Consider the following 22,553-nt stretch of genomic DNA (forward strand, 5'->3'; position numbering starts at 1 on the left):
CCAGGTTGATCATCTTGTTTTGGTGTGATAGAAATGTTAAGAATTTCCAAAACTGGATTATGACTAAAACTTAAGATTTGGAGCAATTATCACTGCTCTAATTTTAATGTTCTTAGTGTAGTTATTATAGCCTTTGTCACTTTAGAGACATGCTACTACCCTTGAATTCTTCCCTCTACCTCTACTCCAGGCTTTAAGGAACCTAATTTAGGGTTTAGAGACATCCTCAGCACTACTAAGAGAAGGCAGTAGTTCCCCTTTTCCTTGAGACCCATTCCTTCTTGGGCCATCACTTGTGCATTCAGCCCTCAGTCTCTAAGTAGGCCCCATCTTCTCCATCTCTGAGAAGTCTTGCCTCTGTTTGAAGATTATAATTCTGGTAAAGAGGTGGTACCTTCCTTTGGTCATGTTTCAGGGTCTTGGAAGCCTTACATTTTGAATGTCTAGAGCAGCAAGCTCTCTAGACAGAGAGTACATCTTTTTCTTTACTTTCTCCAGCAGAATTTCAATGCATATTCAGTTGGAATTTTCTATGAATGCTGAATGCCTGTTTCAGTAAATCCCTTGCGGTAAACTTTAAGCCAAATCCCCTTTGGTTTTACTTCTGGAGTGATGGGAAACATGGGTGAGGGAGCTGGAATGAATAGTGGTGGTAGAGGAGCCCAGTAGGAGTTTCTGGGAGAGGCAGGTGAGTGGTGGTGCTTCTATGCTTGTTTAAAGAGCTCTTCAGTGGGCTTTTTAACTGGATCTGTAACTGGCCTCCAAATCACCACAGGCTGGGTTCCACCTGGCTCCTCACACTCTCTTTGTGCCAACCAGGACCAGGGGAAGATTGTTGACTTCTAAATGAACAACATCTTGCTGCCCACAAAGTCTCCAACAAAGTATCATTTAGGTCCTCAGTCCACTTGCTCACCCATGCAAGGACACACTGGTCTTCCATTGTCCACTTCTAGTTTTCTTCCTGGTTTCCCTCTAAGCCACCTCCTTTCCCTTTCCCACCATTCCCATGCCCTGCATCCCTGAAGACTCCAACCCCTAGAAGGCCTGCTTCTCCCAAGGGCCCGAATCCCTGAGGGTCCCCTGCTAACCTCCACTCTAAGCCCTGACTCTACTTGTCTAAGCCCTTTCCTCTCACTGGTTTTGATTGCACTTTCTTCTCATGTTTCTCTCCTCATTGGCAGAAATAGCCTATGGGTAAGTGGTTTCTCTTGTTTATAGAGTTGGCAAGATAACGGAGACAGAACCAGAGAGGAAGAAGGCTGTGATGGAGTGCTGCTGGCTGTTTAACTTTATGGTGTTTGAGCAGAGGGTATTTAATGGCACTGGAGCTAGACTTTGGATTGGGGAGTGCATATTAGAGGCTTTGTGAGTTTGGGAAGGGCAGGCAAGTTTTCTGGGGCCAGAGGAATTTGAGTCCTGAACTCTGTTCTCCTCCAGACCAGAAAGGTTCTCAGATCTGCTGAGGAAAATATGAACTAGGGGAGGTTTTTCCTTGGTGCTTCTCCTCCAGAGTCCTTCCCGCATCTTTGTTCTGCTGTCCTTCCTGGTCTTTTCTTTCTGACCTGGTGCAGAGCTTGCCTTACTCATCTTTGTCTTTCCCACAGGGTCCAGCACATAGAATGCTTAGACACATTGTTTGAATGAATGAAAATTCTTCCACCTGGCTCTACTGCTTCCATGTTTTGCCACACTTTCTCACTGGAGATTCTGAAAGTCTCTGTGTCCTATCTTCTTAGGGAGGACACTGGTGTGGACATCAGGACAGCAGGTCAAGTTTGATAAGGTGGTCCCCTGTCACCATGATGATTTGAGGGGCTTCTTCCTCCATGCTCAAAGAGACATATATCTATTTTTACAGCTGCTGAAGTTATCTCCCTACATGTACTATCTAACTTAAAGAGTTGTGGTGGGGATTGATTATAGGTCAGGACAGGCTGTAAGAGGAAAGATTACCAAAATCTCCTGGGGTGTGGCTGCCTAGAAGTCTTTAAAACATTTTATGAAGGCTTCTCTGAGGTCCCAAGTATTTTATAAATGAGTCAGTTCTTTCAAGGTTTAAATAAACCTTGAAACCTGATGGCTCTGTTCTTAATCTATAAATTTTATGTTCATGATAGATGTTTATGTTTATTTATCAATAAAGGTTTGGAGGAGAAGCCTGGAATGGGTATGACTTCCTGGATCTCTAAGAGGCAATTTGCTCCTATCACAAAACATATTTCCAACTTTTTAATTTAAAGGCTGTTAGAGTCTTAAATGGCTGTCTGGTCAACACTCCCTACCCCCAACAGGCATGTATGCTGTGGGCAGTAGCCCAACACTAGAAGCCCAGACTACCCTATACATACACAACACTTGTTTAATTGATTATATGTAGCAAGTGTTTATGTCTAGGTTGTCTTTCTCTTGCCCTCCAGCAGTTCTTGGGCAACTTCTTTCCATTATCAATTGACATGTGTTATTACCTCCCAAAGGCAGATTAATTTTAACCTTAGTTTAAGCAAAATCATGTGGAAAGGCAAATTTCCTTTACCAGTATATTCCACATTGATAAAATATAAGTTTTGCATTATATTCTTTTGGTTTATCTTTGTCCTTTTTTCTTTTTATTACAGAAATCACAAAGCATCCTGGGGATTAGAAAGAACAAGGGGATAGGGATAAAGGGTGTCCCTTAAAAAAAGTGGTGGCAGAGGCTTTTTGTTATACACTATGATGCATGAGCTGGGGTGAGGCAGAGGGGTTTTGGTGGAGAAGTGATATGGATTTATATTTGGATAAGAACACAGGACTTTGAGTCATGATGCAACTTTCACATGATCTGATTTCTTTCCAACAAAACAAACAAACAAACAAACAAACCCGATTAATTTTCCTACGGAGCAAGAAGCAGAATGGAGCAGCTCCCTGGTGAATGAGAGGAAGCAAGCATGGGGTGTTGTAAGAAGACAGAGAGAAGGAGTCAGCTGAGCACATCCATGGGGAGGATAGAAGGACACAGTTAACGATATGAAGAAAGGTAGCTGAGAGATAGTTGTCCTTTCCTAAGCCACCTTGTATGCCGTGTATTACTGAGGGAGTACATTGGGAGGAGGTATATGGAAGAAGGAGCAATGGGCTCCCACCACTAACAACTGCTGGTCTAAAAGAGGACATGGGGTTTGGTGATAATGGGGCCACTGAATGGATTTCTGGATTCTGTTGAGAAGGCAAGAAAGGATTTGGGTGTAAATACAGATGTTAAGCAAGGCTTCTTGGGAAAAAAAAAGTTTGGATCGGTTCTCATTGTAGACAAAGACCGTCCTACATTACAGTTGTAATTTGGAAAATAGAGTGGACAGCCAGTTGGATTTCCTTCTACTGCTCTCTTCTGAGGACTTTATTAGGTGTTTTGTGTTGACTGGATTCAGGGTTGAGAAAAGGAGTAGGGAATCATAGGGGGAAGTAGAGAAGAAATAGATTTTTACCATTAAAATCAATATATCACATAACTTTCTAATCTCTTAATTGCACACCCTTCCTGGGTTTTCCCAGCTCTATTTCTGATTCTGTTTTTGGAAATTCTATTTCTGATTGTTCCTGCAGCCCATCTAATTTCTGAAGACCTCTGGAAGTAGAAACTAAGTCTTTTCTGATTTCTCAAGTTGATCATCTATGTTGTTTTTGGTGTGATGGAAATATTAAGAAACTCCAAAACTGGATTCTAACTGAAATTAAACCTGTAACTGTGTCAAATCATGAATGAGAAACATTGTATTTAACTCTGTCTTCTCTGAACTTACCCAGAGAGACTCAGAAAAGTCTCTTTGTTCACAACCATCGCAGAATGGTAGTAGATGATATGGAGTCTATACAGCCTCTGGAGAAGCTCTGGTTATCTGCTTTTTACTCAAATAATGGTTCACTGTTACTAGTGTGGTGTGTGCATGAAGCAGTGACTTCATACATATTGTGGGAAGGAAGCAAAAATGCTTTGTTTTCCATCTACATAGATTTTTTTCTATATATACATAGATTTTGGTCTACATTTGGATGGATGGATTTGGTCTACATACAGTTGGTATGGAGTGTGTTAGTTTGCAGCAGGATGGGTTTTCAGTGACTTGGAAGTCATGGTCTTCCAGACTGGAATGAATTTTAGGCGTGGATCTGGGGGTGGTAGGGTAGGTGGGTGAGTTGGACGAGATGGATGTGTTTTTGCTTGGTCTAAAGAGCATACAGTTTGGAGGTTGCCATCCCTTCAAGTTTAAGTCTGGATTGCACCTTGTATGATTGGCTTGCAGAATTCGGGTTTCTAGCTGTATTCAGAGACCATGAAAGAGGTTCTACCCTATGGAACTTTTATCCTACAAACTTAGAGAATGGTTTCTTCCAAGTAACATGCAAACAGAATATAGTGCAAAGTAAGATTATAGGTGGGAGGATGCCTGGCAGGTGATCCATTTGGTGAGGTTGTTCTCAGGAGATTCTTGAGAGATAGTTTGGATATTTATTTTTTTTAGCATAAGTTGAGTCTGGTTGCTTCAGCTTTCTTTCCAACATTTCAGGGAAGCTATCTGAGCTGTACTTCTCTTTCCCCAGGGAACAACTTACACCTTTGTGGTTTTTCTCTCTTTTCCTTTTCAGCACAGAAAAAAACCCCTGAGAATTATTATATTATTATTATTAGTAGTAGTAGTAGTAGTATTACTATTATTATATCTCAGTATCTATATCTGTATTAATATCTGTAGCAATTATTTAACTGGATCTGTTAAATCCAGTTAAAATTGGGCAAACTGGATTTACTGGCTCAGGGTGTGGTGGAGTTTGTTTTATATTTTTTCATGGGGGTCATGGAAAGAAGGCCTCAAAGAGGCTGTATTTATTGGATCATGGTTAAAGCAAAACATGTAGCTTGAAATGATAGTTTCCCAGTGAACAGTTATGCATAATGCCAAGATGGACTAATTCCCACCTCTTTCATGAGGCCTCTCAGGCTGACTTGCAGTGCACACAAGATACTCACTTTCTTGCCAACACTGGAAAATGAGGTCCTTACTATTCTTACCTTCTATTGACTAGGAAGCCATCTGGGATCTTGACATGCCCTTGCCTCAACTGTTCGTTATGATTTAGGAATACCCTTCCTGGTTCATAGTTTATGTATCTTTTACATATTTTAGAAAGTTGGAGTTGTTTATGAAAAGCTCTTAATTATTCATTCCCAGAGAGGAGAATTCTCTATTCGCCACCACTGTCTTTCACTTTGTGCAACTAAGTGCATGATCATTTGGGGATAATAAGGTTGGTATGATAGTTTAGGGGGAAGAAAAATGTTGCTTTTGCTTGAGTTCTTTTGAAGAAAGAATTACTGTGGTGCCTGAATTATCCAATTTGGAAATTACCTTTGTAGTTATTTATGCTTAATTGAAATCTGATCTTTAATAGATTGAATCCAGTCTTTCTCACTTAGAAAACTTGTGATTTCTATTTTATTTTATTTTATTTTATTTTATTTTATTTTATTTTATTAAGTTTATTTATTTTGAAGGAGAAAGAGAGAGCACAAGCCGAGGAGGAAAAGAGACATAGAGGGAAAGAGAGAGAATCTCAAGCAGGCTCCACACTGTTAGTGCAGAGCCTGAAGCTGAACTCAAATTTATGAACCATGAGATTATGACCTGACCTGAAATCAAGAGTAGGAGGCTTAACCAACTGAGCCACACAGGCACCTCCCCTTTCTCATTTTAGGCATAATCCAAACTACCCAGAAGCCATCTATGTAGCTATTTACAGAGAGTACACCAACAATGGTAGCAAAGAGAGAAAATTATTTTATGTGGGAGCTTACAACACAAAGGCATTTGATGGGTACTTCCCCATCTTCCTGAAAATAGTGAAATCCTATTCTCCATACCTCTCAATCTACCAGCTTTTGCCCCACTCCTCCCTTCTGGAGGCCAGCCTTAAATATAGTTGTGCAGTTTGAGTATTGTGTCATGTTGCCTAATGCCAAAGCATTAGGTGACTTATTTTCCAAACAAATAAAATCAATGAAAGTAATAAAACTGTGTGTTTTCTGTCTTGTTCAGTTGTCACACATCAAGGGGATGACACTGGAGCAAATCATAAATGTCATGGGTACTGTGCTTTGTCTGAGCTGACTTGGGTTACTTCCTTTGTACTTTCGCTTTATTGTGGTGAAATGGACTTGGGCTTCAGTTCTTGTGTCAGATCTCTGACATCACCAACTGATATGTAGAGCCTGGGGTACTTCCTTGGCTGTGGCTAGTTAGTCTTCTCAGTTTCAGCTGGGGAAGGAAAGGCAAGCTGGAAGTATCATCAGGCAGAAGCTTTGCTCCTTGGCTCCACCTCATCACCTACTACTCCTACCCTCTTCCCTAACTGGGTGCCCTCCCAGTAGAGAATTCTAGTTCAGAGAGTTATGCCACTGGATATTAATGAGGGGAGAGAAGGGCAAGGAGGGCACAATGGAGAGATCAGATTTCTATCTGTAGGTGTGACCAAAGAAGCTTCCAGGAGGAAGGTCATGTTGAACACGGTTTGGAAACAGTGTGTTCTAGGCAAAGGGATGGTCTGTGTGAGGGCTGATGTTAATGCCAGTAAGATGTGCATGTGTGAGGAAAGGCTTGTCCTGTTCAAGCAGGAGCCACAGAAAAGGTTAATATAGTAGTAAGTGGTAGAAAAACAGTGAAAAGTAAGCCATATATATATATATATATATATATATATATATATATATATATAATCTTAGAAGTTTGGACTCAATAGAGAGCAGGAAACTGTGGGTCTGGTTGGAAGTGTGTGTGTGTGTGTGTGTGTGTGTGTGTGTGTGTGTGTATCTTTTTAAGACTTAAAGAAACTGTCCTTTTCCAGAAGGAGGTTATAGAACATTCACACTTCAGTTATCTGATGCAGTGTAGTGATCAGGTAGAATGTGATTTAGGGCTTTATCCTGCTTCAAGTGCAGTACTCTCTGAAGGCTTCTGGGTGAATCTGAGTTAGACCCGAGAGTTAGACCTAATCTTATTGTTTAGAGTTACCAATTTTAAGGACCAGCAGTGTGGTCCAGTAAGTATGGCAGGAGGCTGGCTCTGGATATGCTATATTTGTAAAGTATAGGAACCTACTAGGTATAGGTCTAGTATGGACAAGGTGCTAAATGGCTAAGTGACTTAATGTCAGCTGAATTGAATTGAGGGCTAGGTTGCTGATCTCCAAATATCTGAAACCAATGAGTTCAGTTGGAATTTCTTAGATTTATTCCAGATTTTTATGCAGTTTCCATGAATAAAGTCAGGATCCTTAGAGACTACTTTGTGAATTCTTTTGTTTCTGGATGTATTTGTGGTTTTCTTCCTTTTGAATATAAAATGGAAAGGCAATCCTTTCTCTTTTCTGTTGGTCTTCTGTTGACTAATAGCATGTTCAGAATACCCATTATTTCTTAGCTCACATCCATATTCATTGATAACTTTAAAAAATAATGAGCTTCAAAAATAGACAAAGAGGTCTGAACTGATGCCTGGAGCCCATTGGTCTTTATGTTTATTTCCATGGATGATTAATAAATACTAACAATGCTCTAGGTGCTGTGAGCTCAGTGCTGGTCACAGATATGGCTCACGATAGAGAACGCTAATGCCCATTTTATATATTCTACTAGGTCAGATGTCTGGTTGTCAACAAGAACCAAGCAAGAATGATCAGTCTAACATAGGTGATGTCCGTTTTCACAGCATCACCCTGACATTTTAGCTCTGAGACGGGGTTAGTCATATTTTGGAGTGACTGGCAAGCTGACATTTTTCTGGCACTGGTTCTTTGGATTAAGGATGAAAAGGATATTTTCATTCCATGGCAAACATTCACAGTCTGCTTCCAATTGGCAGCCCAGTCTGGGGAGCAAATAGCCATATGAATTAGGAAGCTTAAAAAGATGTTTTGTTAAACCATCCTTGTTAAACTGGTGCCATCTGCCTTCCTACCTGCCTTTGTAGCATTTGGGGCAGTCTCTTGTGACAGGTGTTTCCTAAATGTTTGTGCAGGCAGCATCTGGAAGCCCTGTATGATGACTGAGGTTTGGGAAGTCCCATCCTGGAAGTATTTAGGTTGTTAGGGAAATTGCAACCATCTTCCTGCCACTGGGCTACCATTTTAGATAATGTCTGCTACCCACCCCCATCTTCCTTTACACATGAAGCATGCCTGACAGAGCAGGTGATTTACCCAGGCCCAAGGCTCATTCCAGGAAGGGCAAGTCAGGATGTGTGGAACTCAGTTAGGAAGAAGGTGATGGGCCTGAGGGTAGAGGGAGAATTAGGGTGGGGGTGTGACAGCTGGGTCAGAGAGTCTGGACTGAATATAAACTATTGGAAAAATCACAGATTATTGCATTGACAAAGGGAATTTCTGAATATGGTGTATAAGGGCGATGTTTCTGTGCTGTTATCAGCTGGATTTGTGGTAGATTCTCTCAGAATTCCCAATCATGGGTTTACTTTCTCTTCTGTATGTTATTTTGTTCATTTGTTTGTTCGTACTGCTTCTGTTTGAGTCACAAACTATAATTATTTAGTTCCCAGGTGTTTTGTTCTTTGAGTTGCTTCTCTGGTATCTTCATACTTTCTGGCCCACTTTCCCTCATCTTCAGTAAAAGTGGGAAGAGTGCAAGGACCACCCTGCACAACACAGTTGAGGGAAGCAGAAGTTGTCAAAAACATTACCCCTCTCCCACCCTGCCATTCAGATGGTCGTCCTCTGTGATTCCTACTTAGGGTCCATGGATGGGATTCAGTAGAGTGGAGGACATTTCTTTGAGGTGACCAGTGTCAGCGAGGTCTGTGATTCAACAAATGTGAGGAAATACAGCTGTGCCTTTGTTAAGAGGTAGGTGGCTGGAGATGGTTCCCCAGAGAGAGAAAAATGGTACAAGCATTCTTAGTGTCCATTAAGGAGCCTCCAGAGACAGTTGAAGGACTAAAGGAGAAAGAGGAATTAGGAAAAGTGAGATGAGTTCAGAGTAACTGGTAGGAGGTATGCCTGATCTTCAGTTGTTCTCCACCCTCCTCTAGCACCCTCCTTCCTTGTATTCTCCATGTCCTGGAGATTATAGGATTCCGGTTTCCTTCCATTTAAATCTGTTTAGTGCCTGACATTTCTCAGGCTCTGAACCTCATCCTCTCACATCATCATCTCATGAAATTCCTTTGTTGAACCTGAAATGCACAGAGTGGAGTCAACCTTGCCTTAATCATGGATTATTAGCACCATCGCTTCCTGTCAGGCCTTGTGTCAATGGATTTTATTTCCCCCTTTCATTATGATCTATTCTCGTATCCCCTCCTCAAGGGGGGTGACAATTTCTTTAGCGTATGTATAAATGCTCTTCCAATCTATGATCTATATGTGTATTTAGATACATTCATCCACTCAAACAAATTCACAGTGTTGACTCTGTGTCAGGCACAGTTGTAGATGCAGGGAATACAGTCAGGAGCAAAACAATAAAAAAAAATCCTGTTTTCATGGAGCTTGCATTATTTTTGAATGAGAAAAATCATGAACAAATATATAACATGTAGTACCTTAAGTAGTGATAAGTACCATGGAAAAAAAAGGGGCGGGGTGATAAGGTACCTTGTGGGTGGTTAGTGGGAGACTGCATTTTTTTATGGGTTGCTTAGGGAAGGATATGCTACAAATGTGGTATGTCACCAAATGCAGTTAATGAATCAACCATGTGGATATGTGAGCTAGAAGTGGTGCAGTTATAGAGACAGCAAGTACAAAGGTTTTTATCTGGTATGTTAGGAGGCCAGAATGTTTAGGAGGCCAGTGGCTAGAGAACAATGAGTGGGAGCAGAGAGAAACAGAAGGCTGAAAGGTGGCTGGGTCAGTTACAAATACTGTCAGATTTGGGGGCCATTATAAGTGCAGACTTTGGCTTATACTATGAATAAAAAGGGAAAGTAGTGGAAGGTTTTGAGCAGAAAAACGATGTGACGTTTTTAACAGATACATGTGTATTCTTGAAAAATGTACATAATTTTTTTGCTTGTTTTTAAATGTACATAAATAACATTGTGCTATACACCTCATCCTGCTTTTACTGTTGCTACCTAACATTGTTTCTGAAATCTACCCAAGTAACGCTCTATAAATCTACAGTATTATTCCTGACTGCTGTGTAGTATTTCATTATGCATATACAGCACATGTTACTTATACATTCCTCTAGTAACAGATGCTGGCAAAGCTTCCAACATTTTGCTTCCACACAGTCTTGTAATGAACTCACTCATATAAGTCTCCTTATGGACTCAGGAGAGACTTTCCTTGGGGTGTTTACCTGGGAGAAGTAGGAGGGTGTGTGCATTTATAATTCCACTAAGACTGTGCTTCAGGATGGTGGCACTCCCACCAGCAGTGTCAGATAGTTTATATCTTCTTACAGAATTCTCATGTGGATCCAATAAGGGAAGTCAGGTAAGCTTCCTTGTGGATAAGGAAACTGACACTTAGAGAGATTAAAAAATCACCCTAGTTTATGTTATCAAACAGAAGAGCCATGTCTGGAATCCAAAATTTCTGACATAATGTTCATTTCTCTTACCTCTAATGTCCCCACCACTGCCCCTGAAATAAGATGAGGCATCTGTAAGATGAGGCATCTGTAGGCAAAGTTGTTGTTGTTGTTGTTGTTGTTGTTGTTACTGTATTTGAGCCTTGAATTTTTCAATCCTGGTTTAACTCAGCCAGTCTAGGACCAAGTGTTTAGCACCAGCATGTATAAAGGTATCTAATTAGAGCCCTTAGAGTTTCAAGGAGAAATATATGGAATAAAACTCTTCCATTTTCTCATGAGGGCTAGATGACAGGGTTGAGTTTTAGTGGGTGATTTTGATACTAGACACTTATAAAGACTAATTAATTATCAGATTTTTGGTACTTTGGATCAGATTTCAATATTAAACATTGGGTGGATTATATTAACTACATATTGTATGTTAGGCACAAAACTAAGTACTTTACAGGCATCATTTCACTTACTCCACACATAAACCCTATGAAATATTTACTTTTACTCTCTTTTGACTGAGGCTTTTGATTAAGTTGTGGAAACTTAATCCCTGAGAGGTGAACTAATTTGTCCAGAGTCACCCAGTGTGAGGTTGACGTGCGATTTGAATCTGAACACTCTACTTGCAGAGCCTTTACTCCTAACTCCTAAACTGCGTTGCCTTCCTGTGATCAAAGAATTCAGAATCTCTTTCTTCCCTTTAATGTACTGTTGAACTCGATTTGCTAGTGTCTTGCTGACAATTTCTGCATCCAGTTTCATCAGAAATATTGGCTTGTAATTCTCCTCTTTAGTGGGGTCTTTGGTTTTGGAGTCAAGGTAATGCTGGCTTCAGAGAATGAGTCCAGAAGTTTTCCTACCATTTCTATTTTTTGGAAGAGTTTGAGAAGAATAGTTATTAATTCTGCTTTAAATGTCTAATAGAATTGCCCTGAGAAGCCATCTGGCCCAGGACTCTTACTTTTTGGGAGATTTTTGATAACGAGTTCAATTTCTTTGCTGGATATGGGCCTATTCAAATTTTCTATGTTTTCCCGTTTGAATTTTGGTAGTGTGTGAGTGTCTAGAAATTTGTCCATTTTTTCCAGGTTATTCAGTTTGTTGGCATATAATTTTTTATAGTATTCTCTTATAATTGTGTTTCTGTGGTGTGTTTGTGGTCTTTCCTCATTTGTCATGATTTTATCTATTTGGGTCCTCTCTTCTTTTTGAGAAGTCTAGCTAGGGGGTTATCGATTTTGTTTATTCTTTCAAAACACCAGCTCTTAGTTTCATTGATCAGTTCTACTGTTTTTTGTTTGTTTCTTTTTGTTTGATTCTATATTGTTTATTTCTGCTCTAATCTTTATTATTTACCTTCTTCTGCTGGCTTTGAGATTTATTTCCTGTCCCTTTTCTAGTTCCTTTAGGTATAAAGTTAGATATATTTTAGGTATTAAGTTAGGTATAAAGTTACGTATATTTGGGAACTTTCTTCCTTCTTGAGATAGGCCTGAATTTCAACGTATTTTCTCTTATGACTACTTTTTATAAATCCCAAAGGGTTTGTATTGTCATGTTTTCATTTTCATTTGCTTCCATGTACAGTATTTTTAAATTTCTTCTTTAATATCCTGGTTAACCCATTCATTCTTTAGTGGGATGTTTTTTAACCTCCTAAGTATTTGAGGTCTTTCCAAATTTTTTCTTGTGGTTGATTTCAAGTTTCATAGCATTGCAATCTGAAAATATGCACTGTATGATCTCAATCTTTTTGTACTTGTTGAGGGGAGTTTTGTGACCCAATATGTGATCTATTTTGGAGAATGTTCTATGCGCACTTGAGAAGAATGCATATTCTGCTGCTTTATGGTGAAATGTTCTGATATATCTGTTATGTCCATCTGTCCAAAGTGTCATTCAGAGCTGTTTCCTTATTGATTTTCTGCTTAGATGATCTGTCCATTGATGTAAGTGGAGTATTAAGATACCCCACAACTATGGTATTATTATCAATAATTTTGCTTATGTTTGTGATTAATTGATTTATATATTTGGGTGTGCTTAAGTTTGGAGCATAAATTTTTACAATTGTTATTTACCATGCTCATGTAGGATTCATTTCTGGGCTGTAGGGCTGGTTTAGTACTCACAAATCAATCAGTATGATACACCATATTAATAAAAGAAAGGATAAGAACCATATGATCATTTCTATGGATGCAAAAAAAGTATTTGAGAAAACACAGCATCCTTTCTTGATAAAAACCCTGGAGAAAATAGGGATAAAAGGAATATGCCATAACATCATAAAAGTCATATATGAAAGGCCCACAGCTAATATCATCCTCATTGGGGGAAACTGAGAGCTTTCACCCTAAGATCAGAAACATGACAAGGATGTCCGCTCTCACCACTGTTATTCAACATAGTATTGGAAGTCCTATCCTCAGCAATAAGACAACAAAAAAAGATAAAAGCCATATGAATTAGAAAGGCAGAAATCAAATTTTCACTCCTCACAGATGACATGATGCCCTACATAGAAACCCTAAAGTCTACACCAAAAAAAAAAAAAACAAAACAAAACCCACTAGAGCTGATACATGAATTCAGCAAAGTTTCAGGATATAAAAACAATGTATAGAAATTGGACACATTTCTATATACCAATGATGAAGCAACAGAAAGAGATATGAAGGAATCAATCCCTTTTGCAATTGCACCAAAAATTATGAAATACCTAGTAATAAATCTAACTAAACAGGAAATAGATCTATATGCTGAAAACTATAGAAAGATTATGAAAGAAATTGAAGAAGACACAAAGAAATGAAAAATTATTCCACGCTCATGGATTGGAAAAAAATATCGGTAAAATGTCTATACTACCCAAAGCAATCTACATATTTATTGGAATTCCTATCAAACTAACACCAGTACTCTTCACAGAGCTAGAACAAACAATCCTAAAATTGGTATGGAACCAGAAAAGGCCCCAAACAGCCAAAGTAATGCTGAAAAAGAAATCCAAAGTTGGAGGTATCACAATTCTGGACATAAAGCTGTATTACAAAGTTGTAATAATTAAGACAGTATGGCATTGGCACAAAAGCAGATACATAGATCAACGGAATAGAATAGAGAACCCAGAAATGTACCCACAGATATATGGCCAACAAATCTTCAAAAAAAAAGCAGGAAAAGAGTATCCAGTGGAAAAAAGACAGTCTTTTCAGCAAATGGTACTGAGAGAACTGGACAGTGAAATGCAGAAGAATGAAACTAGACACTTTCTTATGCCATACACAAAACTATATTCAGAACAGATGAAAGACCTATATATAAGATGAAAAACCATCAAAATCCTATGGAAAAAAAAACTGGCAACAACCTCATTGACCTAGGCAGCAGCAACTTCTTACTTGACATATCTCCAAAGGCAAGGCAAATAAAAGCAAAAATAAACTATTGGGACCTCATCAAAATAAAAATCTTCTGCATATGAAAGGAAACAATCAGCAAAACTAAAAGGCAGCCAACAGAATCGAGAGGAGATATTTACAAATGACATATTGGATAAAGGGTTACTATCCAAAATCTATAAAGAACTTACCAAACTCAACACCAAAAAACAAATAACCAGTGAAGAAATGGGAGGAAGATATGAATAGACACGTTTTCAAAGGAGACATCCAGATGGCTAATAGACACATGAAAAGATGCTCAACATCACTCATCATCAGGAAAATACAAATCAAAACCACAATAAGATATCACCTCACACCTGTCAGAATGGCTAAAATTAACAACTCAGGAAATGAGGATGTGCAGAAAGGGGAACACTTTTGCACTGCTGTTGGGAATGAAAACTGGTGCAGCCACTCTGGAAAGCAGTATGGAGTTTTCTCAAAAAATTAAAAGTAGAACTACCCTACAACTCATCAATTGCACTACTATGAATATATTGAAAGGATACAAAAATGCTCATTTTATGGGGCACATGCACCTCAATGTTTACAGCAGCACTATCGACAATAGCCCAAGTATGGAAAGAGCCCTAATGTTCATCGGCTGATGAATGGATAAAGACAATGTGATACACACACACACACACACACACACACACACACACACACACACGGGAATACTACTCAGTGATGAAAAAGAATGAAATCTTGTCACTTGCAACAATATGGATGGAACTAGAGGGTATTATAGTGAGCAAAATAAGTCAGTCAGAGAAAGATATTATATGGTTTCACTCATATGTGGAATCTGAGAAAGTCCACATATGAACATAAGGGAAGGAAAAATTAAAAAGAAAAAACAGAAAGGGAGGTAAATCATAAGAGATTCTTAAATACTGAGAATAAACTGAAGGTTGCTGGAGGAGTAGTGGGTGTGGGGATGGGGTAAATGGATGATGAACATTAAGGAAGGCACTTTTATGGATGAGCACCTGGTGTTATGTGTAAGAAATGAATCACTAGGTTATACTCCTGAAGACAAGACTACACTTTATGCTAACTGACTTGAATTAAGAAAAAGAGAGAGAGAGAGAGAGAGAGAGAGAGAGAGAGAGAGAAACGAAACAAAGAAACAAAGAAACAAAGAAAGAAAGATTTTACTCTGACCTGCATGGCAAGCATGACAAACTCAGTCGTCATGACTCAGTAGGAAGTTTTGGGCTTCTTTTCTTAACTGCCTTTCAAAATGTCAATTATTAATACAAAAGTAAATTTATTATTGTGTGATAAATGTATCATGCTATATCTTGCTATGCCAGAATGAACAGATTACTTGTAAATAACATTTTATGTTAAATAAATTAGGTATCTTTTTCATTAAAATTTTATGTGTATTTATTTTTGAGAGAGAGAGAGAGAGAGAGAGAAAGAGAGAGAGAGAGAACTCACAAGCAGTGAGATCATGACCTGAGCCAAAGTCAGACGCTCAACCAACTGAGCCACCCAGGAGCCCCAAGAAATCTTTGTCATTAAACAACAACAACAACAACAACAACAACAACAAAACTTCAATCCTTTCCTATCAGCAGATATCCCAGTGTGTGGCATACCTCTTTAGAGGTATATACATCTATAACTATATACTTATAGAGATAGATTTCATGGAAATTATGTAATATTACATAGAGTTGTACTGTACATATAATTTTGCAACTTCTTTTTTTCTCTCAATAATGTATATTGAATACATATTAATGTTACTTTACATAGATTTAACATGTACCTTTTAGTATTAACATAAAAAAAGAATCTCTTCCTTTTAAAATTGAGGACCATTTCTTGTCAGTTGGGTGGTTTAGAGCAATCATGGGAACTACTGGACAAGAATCTTCAGAGGGAGAGGATATAAAGTTTGAAAATGTCTCTAGGTGTCTCCATTATGCCTCCCTCTGTCCCCTGAAGTGAGAACCTCTGCCTTAGGACATCTCTCCTAGATTATAGGTCCTGAAAATGATGCCTTCAAAAAAATAGGAATTTTATAACAGGGTGTGGGTTTTGGCTGCCTATAACCCAAGGCAGCCTGGTATTTTTAAAACAAGTCTTCTGGCAAATAATGGTTATCACCTATGTGTGGCTTATACCTTCCATGAATGATGTGTGGTGAAGGTTATATCAAAGTTAGTTTTCACATTATATTTTCATTTTGCTTTCCTTCTACAAGTAAGATAATACCATTTATATCTTTACCTGAGCCATTTTATAAAGGCTGCTTGGCTACAAAGTTGTTATCTCAAAGTCAAGAGATAGCAATTTTTGATTTTGTGTTCTTTCAGGTTTCTTTTCTCAGTTTGCACATTTGTTCAACAGATATTTATTGAGCACCTGACTCACAGTCTAATGGAGGAGGCAGGCAGCTGACTTGGAATTTGGATACATTAGGATAAATGGCACATGAGGAAAATTCAGATTCTATGAGAGGTCACAGGAACGGAAGCATAAGGATCAGGGGAGGCTTCCTGGGGAAGCAACTTCTGAGCTGGGAACTGAAAGAGAAGTGGGGATTAGCTAAGTGAAGGGACAAGAGGATATTACAGAAAGGTAACAGGGTGAGTGTGGAATTTCTCAGCTGGAGCAGGAACTGGGCAGGGGGTGAGGCTGGAGGAACCAGCACAGGTCAGATGATGAAGGAAGGAAGGACCATGAAGGAAGGACAGCAGGAACCACTGAAGGGTGTGAAGCCTGGGGATGGGTGGGAGACACGTCAATCACATTCATAGTGTAGTGTCCATGAGTTAAGAATTGATACTCCTTAGTTTTCTCCCATGCTGAGAGTAAATCATAAAATGGAATTGGTGAGGGGCACTTGGGTGCTTCAGTCAGTTAAGACTCTGACTCTTAATTTTGGCTCAGGTCATGGTCTCATGGTTTGTGGGATGGAGCCCTGCATTGGACTCTGAGCTGACAGCATAGGGCCTGGTTGGGATTCCCTCCCTCTCCTTCTCTGTCCCTCCCCTGCTCTCCCTCTCTCTCTCCAAAATATTAAAAATAAATAAACCTAAAAAAATTTGAATTGACCTTTCATTCTTTTGAAAGCTTTACCAACATTTCCTAAAATTCTCTTAAATTCAAAGCTTGAGTAGGAAGGAGAGAGGGGAGTTAATGGCTTTGTTTTCTTTGTTCTCCCCTACTCATTTCTGGGGAATTTCTGTGAATTAATTGTTCATCTAAAGTTTTGCTCCTCTTGAGGTGGAGACCATTTGAATAGGAGCAGGGAAGTAGGGGTAAAAAGGAACCACATCCAGGTTTCTTCATTGGGAAAATATATTTGGCCTCTTCAGACCACTGTTTGATCCAGTTAAAAATAACTCCTTTTGAAACATTAGTAGGCAGTTACAAGTAAGTGTTTCAACAAAAGTTCACAGAGCAGGGCAAATTCTCCAGGCTCCTGGCAGCTGACATCACAGATGGCCCATACAGAGCACAGTGTGGTCAGCAAGGAGACTGTCTGCATAAGTGAACTCACCTTCTCTCCAGGACCCAGATAGGGAGGAGACAGAAGAAATTATTTTGGCTGGGAGCTACTGTGATGTAGGTGACCTAACTTTTTTCTCCCTATCCAGCACACTTTCATAACTGTAGACATAAATATTGCAGTAAATTTTGTCTGATTGTTTGGGTGAGGTTTATTCAATGTCAGAATTCCTAAAATGACCTTTCAAACTCTTCAACTTTCTTAGTAATGGACCTTTGAATGACTGCTGCACCTGTTTCTTCAGTGTTTCCTTACACAGCCTGTCACTCTCCTTGTTGCAGGTAGTTATAAAGGCCCTGCTGCTTTCTCCCTCTTCCTCTCTTCTCACAGTGACCCTGTGGGCCAAGGTGGGTAAAGCAAAGGGTTGGACTGTATATTCTTTGACATCAGTACAGCTAAATGGATGATGCAGAATGTGGAGAAAGGGGGGCAAAGTAAAATTTGTCCTTGGATAATTGATTTTGGGGATAAATGTTTTAAGGCCAGGGACCAATATTTGTGTTTTAAACTCAGATGATATTTTTAAAAATGGTTCTGCAATTGTAATGAGGCTGTCTAGTCAATGAATTAATGTGTCATAGCTCATGCTCATCATACACACCACAGAAACAACCCACATGTGAATTATTGCACAACAAATTCATGCTTTCTTGTGTATTACAGCTTAATTAGTCAGCTACATGAGGTAGATGAACCTAAATGGGATAATGTCATGTGATGTATAAAACAGGACAATATTGGGAGGTATTTGACACATTTTCTGCAGGGAAAGCAGGGTTGATTTGTCTACGATGTCTTTTGATATCTGTTTCTGTGATATTTGTTTTGTAACAGGTGACATGAGATATCTGAGCTGCATTGGTTGGTTGAGCATCATTGTTCAAGAAGTATTTATTGTTTATTTAGATATTATGAAGGGATAGGACATACCAGATGAAAGATGATGCAGCAGATTTGAAGCCTGAGACTTGGAACTTGGCAGCCTCAAATCAACTTGGGTTAATTCAGTTCTCCGAACCCTATCTGAACACTCTCAGTTCCCTGGCCTTGTTGCAGCTCTCTGACCCTGGAATCCTCTTCAGTTGCAGCTAAAATGCTGCATGAAGCACTTCGCAGAATTGGTCAAAAGCTGGTATGCAGACGTAAGCTGGAACAACCGGTGGCTGAGGATGACCCATCCAGAAGTCTGAGCATTCTGGATTTAGTGGCCCTGGGTGTGGGCCGCACAATAGGTGTAGGTGTGTATGTCTTAGCTGGTGAGGTGATCAGCAATCAAGCAGGACCATCCATTGTGATCTGCTTCTTGGTAGCTGGCCTATCTACTGTGTTGGCTGGGCTGTGCTATGCAGAGATTAGTGCCCGTATTCCCCATTCTGGCTCTGCATATCTCTACACCTATGTCACTATAGGTGAATTCTGGGCCTTCGTCACTGGCTGGAACCTCATCCTTTCCTGTGTTGGTGGTATAGCCAGTGTGGTCCGAGCCTGGATCTTAGCTTTTGCTAGCCTGATTGGGATCCAGATCTTTCAGAAACTGCATGAGAGCATTGCACCATATGTTCCCCAGGTCTTTTCAGAATACCTAGACTTCTTTGTTGTGGGCCTTGTGTTGTTGCTCATTGGATTGCTGACTCTGTGGGTGGATGAAATTTTCCTGGTTAACAAAGTGCTCACATTGGTGAGCCTTTTGGTTCTTACTTTTGTCATCATCGCTGGCTTCATTAAGGGGGACCTGCACAACTGGAAGCTCACAGAAGAGGACTACGTAAAGGCTGGACTCAATGACACCTCAAGCTTGGGCCCTCTGGGCTCTGGAGGATTTGTGCCTTTCGGCTTTGAGGGGATTCTCCGTGGAGCAGCTACCTGTTTCTATGCATTTATAGGTTTCAGCAGTATTGTTACCAGGGTTGACAAAGCCAAGAATCCCTGGAGTTCCATACCCATGGGCATTATGATTTCACTGTTCATCTGCTTTTTGATATATTTTGGTGTTTCTGCAGCACTTACACTCATGGTGCCTTACTACAAGCTTCAACGTGGCAGCACCTTGCCTGAGGCCTTTCTTAATATTGGCTGGGCCCCTGCCTCCTATGTTGTAGCTTTTGGATTTATCTGTGGTTTTCCTGTCAGTATCTCAGGCTTTATGGTCCCCATACGTCAGGTGATATACAGGATGTCAGAGGATCACCTCCTGTTCCCTGTCCTTGCTAGGATCCAAACAGGCAAATACACCCCCATCGTGGCCACTGTGATCTTGAGCATTATTGCACCAATCATGGCCTTCTTCTTTAGACTCACTGATCTTGTGGACCTCTGGTCACTTACTTTCCTGATAGCTTACTCCCTGGTGGCTCTTTGTGTTCTCATCATCAGTTATCAGCCTGAGAGGAGGAATGGGGGAAATGAAGCAGAGATGCAGGAGGAGAATGGACCTGCAGCAGACAGGCTGACTCTACAAGGACTATTTTTTCCAGGCATCTACTCCCCAACTCCATTCTCTGGCCAGATTGTCCGTGTTTGCTCCTCACTGCTTGCTCTGCTTCTCATTCTTCTTTGCCTGGTGCTGGCCCGGTGGCCAGTTCTGCTTTCTGGAGACCCAATGTGGATTTCAGTGGTTGTGCTGCTCCTGGTGCTCATCACTGGGATCACTGGGGTCATCTGGAGACAGCCACAGAGCCCCAGTCCTCTTCCCTTTAAGGTCCTTGCTCTCCCTCTCCTCCCACTACTGAGCATCTTCATGAATGTTTACCTTATGATGCAGGTGACAGCTGACGCCTGGATCTTATTTGGTATCTGGATGTTGATTGGTTTTGCCATGTACTTTGGCTATGGGCTCCAGGGCAGCCTGGTCACTAACCCCACTTAAGTTAGTTCCAAAACTATAAACCTTGGACTCAACAGTTCCAGTACATATTTGGTTTAACGTCATCACACTGAAATGCAGTCTTGTCCCCTGCACAATTATGTAGGGTACTCTTAGCACATGGAAATCTAGGTTTCCCCTGGGATGTTGATGTGGGGGAACACTAATAGAGCTTGTAGTTATCGTGAAGGGTGTATCTTTGCTCTTTCTCCTTTTTTTTTAATTGTGTACTTTTTATTTGTCTCTGTAGCTCTATACTGGATTTAAAAAAACGATTATTAAAATAAACTAAAAATTATTTTGCTTTCTTTGTGGTAATATCCAGTGGTGGAAATACTGGATCATTTGGCAGTTCCATTTTCTAATTTTTGAGGAACTCCCATACTGTTTTCCATAGTGGCTGCACCAATTTACATTCCCAACAAGAGTGCATGACAGTTCCTTTTTTTCTACATCTTCACCAATACTTGTTATTTTGTCTTTTCAATTTTAGCCATGGGGCAGGTGTAATGTGATATCTCATTGTAGTTCTAATTTACATTTCCCTGATGATGAGTGATGCTGAGCATGCTTTCATGTGTGCTTTGACTTCTGTTTTTAATTTTTTAATGTTTATTTTTTTTGAGAGAGAGAGAGAGAGAGAGAGAGAGAGAGTGAGCGAGCGAGCAGGGGAGGTGCAGAAATAGAGGGAGACACAGAATCTGAAGAAAGTTCCAGGCTCCAAGCTGTCAGCACAGAGCCCGACATGGGGCTCAAACTCACAAACTATGAGATCATGACCTGAGCCAAAGTCAGAAGCTTAACCGACTGAGCCACCCAGGCACCCCTCTTGACCTCCATTTTTAAAATGGATTATTTGTGTTTTGGTGTAGAGTTGTGTAAGTTCGTTATGTATTTAATATATTAACCCCTTATTACATATATCATTTGGAAATATCTTCTGTCATTTTGTAGGTTGTCTTTTCATTTTTGATGGTTTCCTTTGTTGTGCAAAAGCTTTTTAGTTACATGAATTTGAAAACATGTACACCTATGTTTATTGCAGTGTTACTTGACAATAGCCAGGATATGGAAACAACACAATGTCCATCAATTGATGATAGATAAAAAAGATGTGATACACACACACACACACACACACACACGGAATATTATTCAGCCATAAAAGTGAAATCTTGTCATTTGTAACAACATGGATGGACCTATAGGGTATTATGCTAAGTGAAATAAGTCAGCCTGATAAAGACAAATACCATGATTTCATTCATATGTTGAACTTATGTCTTAAAACATAAAACAAATGAACAAACAAACAAAAAGAGACAAAAAAGCAACCTCCCCCAGACTCTTAAATACAAGGAACAGACTAGTGGTTGACAGAGAGGAGATGGGTGGGAGGATGGGTGAAATAAATAAAGGAACTAAGAGCACACTCATCTTCATGTGCAGAGAAATGTGTAGAATCATAGAAATATTATATAGTACACCCGAGAATAATAGAATGACACTGCATGTTAATTAATACTTCAAAAAATAATAAAGGGGAGACAAGAGGCCAGAAAGAGATGAAATACGGCCCCTGCCCTTAAGGAGCTCAAATTCTAATACAAAGGGTAAAGCCTAGCTGTAGCATAAGGTAGAAAGTGTTGTCCTAAGTAATATGCAAATAAAATGTCCTGGGAATTCAGAGTGGAGGATGATCATTCGTGGATGACACAGTAGTGAGGATTGATCCGTGAAATCAAAGTAGACTTTGTAGAGGAATGGCATTTGAATTGGCTCTCCCCAGGGACACATAGGATTTTTGCCACACATGGGAAGCAGGGAGAGATTGTAGGAAGAGAGAACAACTCTAGGAAAAGCATGGGAAAAGGAAGCAGTGTTCAGAGCACACTGAACATGTAGTGTAGCCTGAGTCTTGGCTGTAAGAGGGGGCAACAGAACATGCACAGGTGGATTGGAGCCAGGGCTTTCCTCTGACCACAAAGCACTTTGGCTTTAAACCTACTACCCATACTGAAAATCCCTGGGGCTGGTTCTTCTACTTGGCAATATCTGCATTCTTGGACTTGAAAGTTTCTCTACAATTGTCAGCTTTTGTCCACCTGCTCAGAAACACAG

At 39.9% G+C, this 22,553-nt stretch overlaps 1 protein-coding gene across 1 annotated transcript in view; it reads left to right on the forward strand.

Annotated features, from left to right (window-relative positions):
• LOC109268710 (cationic amino acid transporter 3-like) overlaps nucleotides 1–20,600 on the forward strand; it is a 215,065-nt gene extending 194,465 nt beyond the window's left edge. The window contains exons 2-3 of the mRNA XM_053895784.1: nucleotides 17,851–17,916; nucleotides 18,404–20,600. Of these exons, the coding sequence (XP_053751759.1) occupies nucleotides 18,663–20,435 (1,773 nt within the window). The 5' untranslated portion in view covers nucleotides 17,851–17,916; nucleotides 18,404–18,662 and the 3' untranslated portion in view covers nucleotides 20,436–20,600. The remainder of the gene's footprint in view (nucleotides 1–17,850; nucleotides 17,917–18,403) is intronic.
• The last annotated feature ends 1,953 nt before the right edge of the window (nucleotides 20,601–22,553 follow it).

The sequence above is a fragment of the Panthera pardus genome, unplaced genomic scaffold (assembly GCF_024362965.1).
Source record: "Panthera pardus isolate Hobbes unplaced genomic scaffold, ASM2436296v1 HiC_scaffold_6, whole genome shotgun sequence".
NCBI lineage: Eukaryota > Metazoa > Chordata > Mammalia > Carnivora > Felidae > Panthera > Panthera pardus.